The 12,322-nt window shown below is 42.4% G+C and overlaps 1 protein-coding gene across 3 annotated transcripts in view; it reads right to left on the bottom strand.

Annotated features, from left to right (window-relative positions):
- LOC147633347 (GPI transamidase component family protein / Gaa1-like family protein) overlaps positions 1-7,733 on the bottom strand; it is a 50,809-nt gene extending 43,076 nt beyond the window's left edge. For all 3 annotated transcript variants that reach the window (XM_086806410.1, XM_086806411.1, XM_086806409.1), the window contains exons 1-2: positions 7,524-7,733; positions 7,357-7,448 (exon numbers count right to left, since the gene is read on the bottom strand). In XM_086806410.1, coding sequence (XP_086662536.1) covers positions 7,357-7,448; positions 7,524-7,711 — 280 coding nt within the window. In that variant the 5' untranslated portion in view covers positions 7,712-7,733. The remainder of the gene's footprint in view (positions 1-7,356; positions 7,449-7,523) is intronic.
- Positions 7,734-12,322: the final 4,589 nt, after the last annotated feature.

Genomic DNA, 12,322 nt, shown 5'->3' with positions numbered 1-12,322 from the left:
CAAAGGGAAAGTGTATTTGTGTGGGTGCATGTTAACACCTCTTGTTAAGAGGGTGGACACTTGTAATGGGTGTGAACATAACGTGCCACCTCAATGGACACTGGCAACTTTGTAGGTGACACTCGTTCCGTGCATGCATATCGTGTACTAGCAAAAGGCTATATAACAACCTTGTAATTTTAATTAATTCATTCAAGTTTAGCCAAGTGTAGCCCTCAAAGCTCTCCTGTATGTTGAGTAGATTAGGGTTTCTTTACCTTGTTAATCATATTGTGTTAATCTAGTTAATCCTCCTCTTTGTGCACTACTTCCCTCCATTTCATGATCCAGCAGCAACCACCTAAAAGGGACTCAAAAGAGGCCAAGAGTGGAGGCACAAGTTTAGAGAGTGCCCACAACGCAAGAAGGATGACAAGAAGGCACAAAGTGTATGTACATGCAGTTCCAGATGTGCAGGGGAATACAAAGCATAAAGGTAAAGAGAGAATTGTATGCAAAGCTTGGGAACAAATCAAGGATCAGCTTGCTCCATTTGATGATTTATGCCAATGCATAATTTCATCTCCACGCAACCTTGGGCATTGAGGTGAGGGACATGGGACCTCAAATTGAAGTAGAGGTTGCTTTATGAGCAAGGAGGTGCAAGTGACTCCGATTATTGGAAAGTTGTGTGCATGTATAGGGGTATCTGTATCACAAGCACTTTTTGGTTGCACCCTTCAATGGATGTGATGTGTTGCTTGGAAAGCTGTGGCATCATCGCCTAGAGCCCCAAAAGGAATACAAGACAAATAGGATCACTTCTATGCACAAGGGCCGTATGCATGTTACTAATGCCGGCAAAGAGGGGGATAGAAACAGGATCACTTCTATGCACAAGGGCCGTATGCATGTTACTAATACTGGCAAAGAGGAGGATTCTATCCAGGTTGTCTTACACAGCCTAATTAATACTTCTGCGTGCTTAATAAATTGGATAAATCGGCTTGCTTAGCTGTATTCAGCTGAAGAGTGGGTATCACCAAGTACGTGTGGTTCCCCACGATGTACACAAAACGGCATTCTGCACAGATTTTGGACTCTCTGAATATTTAGTGATGCCATTCGGTCTCACAAATGCCCTAGCTACCTTCAATCGTACAATGGATTCCATTTTTCACGAGCATCAAAAATTCAGAGGTGTTTTCTTTGATGACATAATGATATTCTCCAAGAACATAGAGCTCACTAGGCCATAGTCTTTGGAGAGCTTCGTAAGCACAAGGAGTCACTTCGGAATGGACTTGCGCGCTTTTCAACATACCCGACGTCCCCAACCCACGAGACACCAACCATGATCCTCCCATCAGCTCCAGATCCACGACATGCTCCACCTCGATCACACCACCTTCTCATGTACCATGACAAAAGGAGACCTCTCAGCCATACTCAGTAAACCCATGCTCCAAATACTTGAGAGAGGTGTACCCTCTACTAGAGGATGACGTGCCCCAAATGCTTCATATTCTCATGTACTCCATGATGAAAGTCTCTTGTACTAGTGCTTATACCAGTGCCGCAGACAAAACTTGAACTTACATTTGCATTAGTATATCGAGATGACAACCTTTCTTCCGAGCATAGCGATCTGCCATTGGCGGATCACAGCCAATACCTGCAAAATTGTGCGGATAGCACCACTCTTGAACTAAAATGATAGGAGTTACATTCACCCCTTTACCAGAAGTTTCCCAATGATAGGAGTTACATTCACCCCTTTACCAGCAAAAGCGGCATCAGCATTCATTTGCATACCATAATCTGATACATTTAATCCAATAGCTACAGCCATCTCCTCAAAGATGAAGTTATCTGTGGATGCATCATCAAAAAGGAAAAGAGTGGGCTGATCCTTCAGTTGCCCCCAAGCCTTGCATATGGTTCTGCTCTCAACAGGCTGACTTGCACATCGGAAATCACATTCACATTAGGCTTCTCTGCCTTGTCCCCTGCATTCTTGGGATTCTTTGGACACTTAGGGTACAAGTGGTCCTTATTGCCGCATCCAAAACATTTTCCATCTCGTATGTAATCAAGCCTCTGCTGTTTGGACAGCCCATGATCAAAGAATCTACTCCCCGGGTTCTTAAACGAGCCTTCCTTTGTGTTTGAGAAACCTTTTTGGTCACTTTTATGGGGTTGTCCCTCCTTTTTCTCGTCATAACCAGCCCTCTTCTTGCCTTTACATGGATCTGAAAATGGCCTGTTTTTGGGCAAAACATGCAACCCTTCCGCCACAGTAGCCGAATGAATGAGCTTTTGCAGTGTCTCATTCGGGTACACCTCAAGGCTGTCTTGTATTACAGATTGTAAGCCAGCTTCAAACTTTCTTTTCTTCTCTTCTTCCCTGACTTCTTAAACGAACCTTCCTTTGTGTTTGAGGAGCCTTTTTGGTCACTTTTATATGGAGCTCTCTCCTTTTTCTGGTCATAACCAGCCCTCTTCTTGCCTTTATATGGATCTGAAAATGGCCTGTTTTTGGGCAAAACATGCAACCGTTCCGCCACAGTAGCCGAATGAATGAGCTTTTGCATTGTCTCATTCAGGTACACCTCAATGCTGTCCTGTATAACTGACTGTAAACCAACCTCAAACTTTCTTTTCTTCTCTTCTTCGTCAAGAAACATGAAGGGAGTTACCTTCAATAGCACCTTCCAAAATTTGGCCACATAAGTCTGCACAGACTCTCCCTCTTCCTAACTCTCCCTCTTCTTGCTTAAGCCAATCCCATTCCTTCTTCACATTCTTAACAAAGTTTGGTGGCAAAAACTGTGCATAAAACTACTTCTTAAAGTCAGTCCATGAAAGAGCCGCAGTGCCATCCACCAATATCACTGGCCGTATCTTTCAAGTGAATGCCCACATGTCGCAGCTTACTTCTCTGTGAAGTTTCCATCACAAAAGGCTATCTCAAATTGACTGACAAATGAAAGAGCCTTCATAGTATCCATCTTTCCATGGAAATTTTCAAACTTAATGTCCTTATCTCCCGATTTGAATTCTCAAGTCTTCTTCCTGCTGCGTGACTTGTCAGGGGAATCAAATCTGTCTCTTACTCCGGGAATGAGAAGAGCCTTCATGCTTGGAGTATTCTTGTTTTTGAGAGGCATGACAAGAATGAAAGGAGGCATCATCAGACTCCTTAGAGTTTGCATGAGTGGCATGATGAGACACATCCTTCTTCATCTCTCCTTTTTCCTACAAGTAAGACTTGGCCAATTCCTTGGGATTCGGATATCCTGACTATGCAGCTATGGCCTTGAAGACCTCGCCATCTGTATTGCTCTTTCTCTTAGACTGCAAAACCCCCTCTACATTGGGATTTGCCTATATGGCTCGCAATGTTGCAGTCTCATCACGATATCGCCTAACCTAGTGTCTCAGAGTTTCCAACTCAGATAATACATCCGTAAGTGGTGTGGCAAGTGGTGTGTTATGTACATCCTGGGCACCTCATCTTGCATCTGTCTGTCGGGTGTATTCATCACATGCTCATCATCACTCACATGTTCAGCCATGCTTGCTGACCACAAATTTCTGCCAACACAATAATCTTCTGTGCTCAAAACGCTCTATCTGCTACCCTCAACATTAGGATTTACCACAGACTAGAGAACCAAGGCTCTGATACCACTGTCACAAATACGGAAGCGTGTACTCAAAAAATCTTATCCCATACATAACATCATGGCATAATACATAAGCATGTCACAATACATAATCATGCTTGTAACCAATGAAACAACAATATGAGAAACCTCCACAAGACACAGCACTAGGGGCTGAAGTTAGGCACCCCCCCCCTCGCCCGCCCCGCGCGCGGAGGTTTCTTTATTGCCAACAAAGTGTTCCAGTACAAGAGAACGGGTGCCAGAGAGTAAACACTCCACAGATTGGCACCAGATACATCAAGAATATGATGAAAACGAATAAAACAATTGCCTAAGACCTCAATCTCAGTGTTCCAAGAGTCCCTCACGCACAACCATACTCTAGTACGTGATCACACCATCTAGCAGTAGTGTTGTCCCGAATAACCAGCCATGAAAAACCCTAGCTCTCACAGCCGAAGGTTCCACCCTTAGAGCCATAGGCTTCGCGGAGGTTTAGATTCTATTCGCCTTAGAATTTGTCGCGAAGAACCTTGCTGAATTTGATTGAACAGCACTGTTTTCAGTCCACAAATGTGCTGTACAGCTCACCCCAAGAGATGAGAGGGTTGCCCTCTTGTTTGCCTTGAGCCCAAAGTCTATGGAGCATCAAATGCAGCCCTGAAATCTGTTGTACAGCAGTCGACCAGCCCTGCACAGGAGCCAGAAGTAGCTGCATGCACAGAGAGAGAGAGAGAGAGGGAGAGAGAGAAGAATCACTTTCATCTGTAGCAGCTATGGAGGCTAGCAATCAGCTATATATCAACCCTGGAAGGAGTCGACAAGCCTTGTAGAGTTGTTATGCATGCCAAACTCACACCTGTCCTCCAACCCTAGGCGTTTCACTCCAAAACAGCTGGAAAAGGAGACGCCTAGCTACTTTTGGCTTCTCCCTCCTAGAATAGCAATTCGTGGAGCTATTATTGCAAGATGGAGAGTAATGGCCAAGTTTCATTAAAAATTGGTCCACTTAATGTGAACACTTTATAAACTGTCCACCCAAACTTAAGCGTATGTGAACACTTTATAATTTGTCCACCCAAATTTAAGTGTATGTGAACACCTGCACTCCTAAACCTTGGTGTAATAAAATATAAACTGTAACTTGGGTTTGGGGTCACTTACCACCTACAAAACACATAAGACCACCGCCTCAGTCCCAAACAGGTGTGCACACACGCGTCCACAGGTTTCCAGACGTCCCCGGAGCCCATGGACAATCACAAGCAGAAATACCAGGCATTGTCCAGGCAGCTAAGACAAGTCATTCATGCATGTCAAAACACACACAAATGCTTTATGCATAGTATTCTAGATTCCATCTCCCAACTTACTCATCTTGTGCAGAACCAGTCTTGGGCACCGCCCATATAGTATAAAGAATGCTCACCAGGGTGTCCACCCTTCCATGAGACTTCATCAGCATGCCAAGAACTCACCAAGGTATCTACCCTACCATGAAGCCCTTCTACATGTACTAAGCCATGCCAGGAACTCACATCAAGATATCAATCCTTCAATGGAGCCCTTCCACATGTAACAAATCATGCCAAGAGCTCAGACCAGGATCTCAATCCTTTCATGGAGTCCTTCCACATGTAACAAACCATGCTAGGAACTCACACCATGATCTCAATCCTTCCATGGTGTTCCTCCACATGTGTATAGTCAGAAATATGACACTACTGTTGTCAGCCACAAGGTACAATGCTAAAAAGCCTATTAAATGTTGCGCTTATTCCCTGGCTGGTCAAAACCTGTTGTCACCTCCCTAATGCTTGGCCAATTGGCTGCCTAAGTCCCCTGCTGGCAGCCAACTGCTGATGTGGCTGCCAACTGGGTACTTATGCTCCTCCATAATGCTCGTGATTTATATTTTTCTTTATTCATATTAATTAGGGGCATTGACCAAGGTAAGAAAATGTAATTCTGGAAATATATAATGTTGATGGTGCTGATACTGAAGCTGATGATGACACTGATGATGCTGATTCTAATGCTGATGATGACCTAGATGTTGTCCTAATTGATGTCCTAATCAGGGATTATGATGTTCCTAGAGATTAGCCATGGCACGGGTGTGCACATGACACTTCTAGTGACTCATCTACTGTAAATGCATGTGTGAGGTGCTTCCTGTGCAAGTTAACACAGCCCCATAGGCAACCAGCAGCAAGACAGCAGGGTGGCTATACAGACAGTAAACGCACCTCTACAGAGCAGCCTAAAACAGTCCCAAACAGGTCCAGTTCAGTCCATACTGTTGGACAGAAAGAAGTCAATCTTGTACTTCATTCCCTTCTTCTAAGTAATCACGCAAATATGCCTTGAGAGGGTGAATTGGGACCCAATCTAGTGTTCATTGTGTACTTCTCTCAACCCTAAACTTTGCAATTCAGATTTCAGCAGGTTGTTGGGGGGATTGGTGCCATGCTGCTGCAGCTTGACTATCTAATGGCCTATGGTAACAGGTTACTTTGTGAACTTGAGCTGTTGTATTCTTCTACCTATGTTAAGAGTGCCTTGCCATGGTGCATGCTGTGGGAAAATCAGTGACACTGGCTGATCAGTGTAGCATCATAGATGATTGTGAAAGCTTCCTGTGGATGTGCAAGACTGAGAATGGGTGCAAACGGCATCAACAACTTCAGCTTCTCCAATATCCAGCAGAACACCCTACTCTAGGTTGTGTTGGCCAATCCTAGCTGCTGGGAACAAGTTTTGAAGTTCCTTGGGATTGCCAGTGTTCTATTGCAGGTTTGTGGAGCATTATGCATGAGAGAAGACGCTTCTTACAAAAGCAAAATAGCTTCTACCTTGGCCTGGTCTTTTATTCAACATCAACAGATACGATGTGATCCAAATAGGAAATTTTCAACAAGTAGATTTTTTACTTCTTACCCAAATCAATGCAAGAGTGTCTACCGCGCTCACAAATATACTCGTTAAATACCATGATGGATATGCCCCCATATGGCTTAAAACATCCATGACATCATATGACAGAAAAATGCTGGGGGACTTTGTCCAGCCATATGGCATCTCCAATGATTCGTTTGCAAGGTTGTCTTTTGGATGTCATTTGAATGAATCCTCACATACTTTTGAACACTAAAGCACCTGCTAGCTACTCTAACATATCATTTATCCACGGGTACTTGTTAGCAACTTCAGAATCCATTCTTGCAGTGCTGATCTGTCGAAAATAATTGGGCTGACCTTGGAATACATTCCCAGTGCTGACAAGAGTCAGATTACATTTAGATGGCCCTCTGAATGAGCCCTCTTGCTGACATCCCCATCCATCTCCCGAGGACAATGGCGTCAGGGAATGGTCAGCCCGTCAGCTGTTCCCATACAGGTCACAGCTGAAGCTTCCCGTTTTCAAAACAGGAACGGCCTCTCCCCGGTGGCTGCAACCATTCCCTTGACTCCCTCAATTTCTTCTTGCTCCTTTACTTCTTCTGGTGTTGATACATTGCTTGCAGCTAAATCACCGCATTAACGGGATGTATTAGCCAATGCGCGTGAGTATCTGATTGCAAGAAGGCTTCAAGCAATACCACAGGCCGGCTGACCTGATCCTTGCGCTATACACCGCAGTCCTTAACTTCCTGAGGACAGCAAGAGAGAACCATATACCAAACATAAGGAAATGCCGGCGTACCTGGTATAAGAGCATTTTCGGAGATGTAAGTGTTCTTGGCCAATGCTGGTAGCAGGAGCAAAGCGATCAATCCAAGAATGCAGCTTGTAGCACTGTGAAGGTGCAGATTAAGTCAGAAAAAAACCCTAATTATGGAGTCAGATTAAAGTAGGGGAGAGGTGACATACATGAGGAAATCAGCATGGCGGATCGCGAGAGAGGCTAGCTTGGGAAGAAGGCGAGTGCCTTGCCGCCGATTCACCTGAGAACCCTCCGCCATAGCCAGAGAGAGAAGCCCAACCTGTGTAGTTATGGTGGTAGCGTTGCGTATGTGTGTTTTTTTCCCCCGAGAGGGTACTGAAATTAGATGCATCATTTCTTTTCTTTTCTTTTCTTTTGGAGAGAACTTGAATTGAACACACACAACAAACACACACCCTACAACTAGGTGCACTCGAACACTTCCACCATTTAGTGTAGATGTATCATTTCAATGTACATGTAGATGTTAAGTTTTTTCATGCATTTTTTTTTTGCACGTTTTTGCTGATCGTGAGCATCTTTCAACGATGTTTGTCTGAATTATATGTCAAAAAATGCACTAAAATGGCTAATTTCTATGCTTTTTCTATGAGGCCAAAAATCAATGAGCCCCCCTAGGGCCTCAAGACATGTTAGGTGGTGCGCCAAGAGCAACATGTGGTGTGTCATGTTGCCTAGTGAAGTTAGCTTGTCTATAATGGTTGTCTCCCAAGTTCGTCAATCATAGTTTACATAGGTAAGCCTGAATTCCACCATGCGATCATGCACCTTGACCCTTGTTGCCCTTAAAGCAAATGAAAACAATGAGAAGTTACTATTTATGTCATCTTAATTTAATATGTACCAACTTGTTCTAAGTTGCTACCTATGTCATCTTAATTTAATGAGTGCCAACTCATCCTAACAATTGTGCAAGCTATCTTTAAAAATATTAAAATTTTGCATCAAAAACTATGAAAGAAGCAAACATTTGAATCCTAGGGATGTAGGAGGATTATATGTGGTGCTAAGAATATAGTAAGCATTAAATTCTAAAGTGGTTTAATGTACATGACCAAGATCTAAAATACCTCCTCTAAGTTTTCTTCCATTTCTTCCTTGTCGAGCCTCGATGGGTCTTCTACCATCTCTTCCTCATATAGGCAAGGGAATGATATGACTTCGTACTTTTGTTAAAAGATAAGGATTTACTACATTGTTTTAGTGTTGTCTCTGTAAATGTAATCTGCTTAGTCCGTTGGTAAGATTCATACGGATCTTTTAAAGTTTGTAGAGATCTATCTTCTTGTTATATCGATCAAGTGGCTTTTGGCTTTACCTAACCTTTTGAAGTTTGTGGAGATCTATCATGTTATACTGATCCACTAGCTTCACCTACATTATCATGGAGACTACTCTCCCGGTAAGCTCATATGTGAACAGCGGAATAACCTTCATTCACACATACATGAATTACGAAGAGGTTTGTGGGAATAACCGCTCATCTATCTATCATACGATTCAAAATCTGATAAAACAATATTATTTTTCCACACATTGTAGGCCCTTATTGTTGACCCCATTACTATTTACCTGCGTTATCATGGAGATTGCTTTCTTGGTAAGCTCATATGTCTTCTCCTTGATATTCTCATACTCATACTTGACCCCATTATTGTTGAATTGCCTTTCTTTCAGCATGGTGTCAAAGCGTAGATCCTTGTGCTCCACCTTGTAGATTTGTGTTATTGGTGGCAGTTGTATGGCTTGGTGATGTCATCATCTCTTATCATGAAACTTTTTTTGTTCCCATCCCGTAAAGTTACCTCTCTTGTCCTTGTCCATAAGTTTTCCTGAATTCCACACGCATGCTTGCATTGATTGTGGAGGGATTCTTCTTTGCATACTTATCGAGCCCTATTGCCTCCAGTTTTGCCTTCACTTCTAGGGTCTCTAGGAATAACAGGCATTCGAGGGAGTGGTATTGGAAATAAACCTTACCCTTGGATGTTGGTACCTTTGTTTGAACAATCTGACCAATGACATTCCTAAGGTATGGTCCCAAATGTGAGCTTCTACGCGTTCTTCTTTCCTTGGTGCTTCTTCTTGGTCAAGGTGAACCCTTGGTCTTCCAAGGATTTTGGCTCAGTTTTGGCATACACAAAATCAAACAGCTCCTCCATTTTTTAAAGAGTCATCCTAAAAAATTAGCCATTGAATTATGTCATAGCTTAAATAAGGCTGGTAAGGAGTCATTCCTCAATAGTTATTGGATAGTCATATGTGCAATTGTTAGTGTGTAATGAAGTGATTTGGAGGCCTCATGAATGATCTGGGGAGGGTTCTAAATGGCATGAAAACCATGCTATTTTCATGGTGACATGAATGTCTTAGTGTCACGTAGCTTGTAATCGGCTACGTAGGGCTTGACAAAACATGAAGCCCAATCAGCAAAGAGCGATTGGCGAGAGTGTCCAAGGTTCAGGGGTGAGGTGCTTGGGTCACGTAGCTTGTAATCGGCTACATAAGGCTTGACAAAACATGGAGCCCGATCACTAAAGAGCGATTGGTGAGAGTGTCCAAGGTTCAGGGGTGAGGTGCCTGGGTCAGAGGACCGCACGCAGCCAGGCAAGTGTGAGCAAGCAGGCCACTACATAAGCCTGGTAGTGTGGAATCTTATCCACGTTCTGAAATGGGAATATGTAGACCTCGAGAAGCGTGCCAACAAAAAAATACACACGCGAGAGAACAGCAGATTGGTTCCCAACTACCCCCCCCCCCCAAGTGTGCCCAAAAGCATCCATGTTTGAGTATTTTTATAGTATTTTATTCCATCAAAAATAGATTACATGGCTATTTTCAGCCCAAGCTTGCTCTACAAGCTTTCTTTTTACAAAAATTGGATGGTAAAATATTTCAAAAATCTCAGTCCCGTGATAATCCTCCCGGTTTAGGAGACAACCGTCCTCGGTTGTAACTATTGGCATACACGAGTGATCAAACTCATTAATCGTTTCCACATTGGATTCATTCACAATAATCAATTGATTCACTCCCACATGTCCTCACACGTGTTGCACGTGCCTTAGAGTTGATTGGATTCACTCACAATCAAACTCACAATACCTTTGCACATGTCACATGTCTTAGAGTTGATCGGATTCACTCACAATCAAACTCTCATAATCTTTACATGCATCACACATGTCTTAGAGTTAATCGAATTCACTCACAATCAAACTCCTACATTGGATTCACTCACAATGTTTTCATACGCATCACACGTATTCACATAGTATACCACACGTTTCACACATGTCACAGCTAGTTGGATTCACCCACAACCAACAAGGGTCACCCTCTAAAAAATTAGATTCACTCTTCATTCTTATACTACATTGGGTTACCCTCATCAAGAATTAATTCAGAAGAGTTGATTGGATTCACCATAAATCAAAACTCACACATTCCTTACATGCGTCACATATGTCACAGTTGATTGGATTCACTCACAACCAACACTCAATTCGTGATAAGTTATCCGTCACACAGATAAATATCACTAAGTATTCATCATAGACATGTAAAAGAGACATTGTGTCAAGGACTTCTATGTTTAATAAATTCTAGTTTCCCATACCACCAAAAATTATCCCACACAAATGTAGAGATAAGTATGCATTGGAATACTTCACACATGATTAATCTCATGTCCCATACCACAAGACTGATTCATAGTGAAAAGTTCATAAAGTATGGTTCAAGATGGAAGGGCCAGTTCCTCCGAGAAGTTATACTTTTAATGCATAAGAACTCTCCTCGAAATTTGCAAAAGTCTAAAATAAAATTTGTTGTAGAGATAATCAAATGAATATGTTACCCTAAGAGTCGGAGTAGTCGTCGTCGTGGTAGTCTTGTTCTTCATCATCACCGATCATAAGTAACATAACAAAATTTTAAATAAAACTTAAAACAATTTGTAAATAACTGCAAACGTAATTATTGGGTAAAGATGAAGACTTATCGTGTGTAAGTCGAGATGATAATTTTTGGAAACTCAACATGACTCCATGGTAGAGATCATTGGTACAACCTGCACATTATGCTTACACCACATATAATAACATGTGTATACTCATGCACAATAAAGACTATTGTTTTCATGATTATGACATAAACTGCTTAAGTAATAATCACACAACCTAGAATAATGTTAGTCCGGGTTAGGTGCATAATATGAAAGTCTATCCTAATCACACGAGTGTCTGCGGAGCTAAGAAAATAACTAAAAGCATGGAATTGAACGATTGGTCAAAAGCGTATAATAATGATCGTAACCGTTTGACAATAATGCTCGAATTGATCTTGTCTCATGACGCCACTAAAGTGATCTACATATCTATCAACACATCTAGAGTCAACGTTTAAACGATGAAGTGTAGCACTAATCGTTAAAATAATTCCTTCTTTCTCTCTCTTTTTCTTCTTCTTTTCCTTCTTCTCTCTCTTGTTATTTTTCTTCTTCTTCTTCTTCCTCTTCTTTCTCTTTCTTATCTCTCCTCTTCTTTCTTCTTCTTCTTCTCTCCTCTTCTTCTTCCTCTTCTCTCTTTTCTTCTTCTTCTCTCTCCTTCTTCTTCTTCTCTCTTCTTTCTCTTTCTTCTCTCTCCTCCTCTTCTTATTCTTCTTCTTCTCTTCTTGTCCTTCTCTCGTGGCTTGCCACAAGCTGCTAGGTAGCATGGTATTATCCCACATGACGTTTTTATCACTTCGCGAAAAGGGTATAAGAGGCAAAACACCCCTCCATTTGTCTTTGCCTCGTAAGAGACATATGTGGGCTGCTAATGGTGCCTCACGTCGTCGCGTTGCCACCAGTAATGATCGACGGATTCACTTTTCGGTGCCGTAGCATTGTTGGCCGCACTTGTTCACTAGTAATGTGGGAATTCACTTTCCGGCTGCCTCGTTG

This window comes from Cibotium barometz, chromosome 12, assembly GCF_041138505.1.
Source record: "Cibotium barometz isolate CiBa-2024 chromosome 12, ASM4113850v1, whole genome shotgun sequence".
Lineage (NCBI taxonomy): Eukaryota > Viridiplantae > Streptophyta > Polypodiopsida > Cyatheales > Cibotiaceae > Cibotium > Cibotium barometz.
This window is presented reverse-complemented; position numbering and strand designations above follow the sequence as displayed.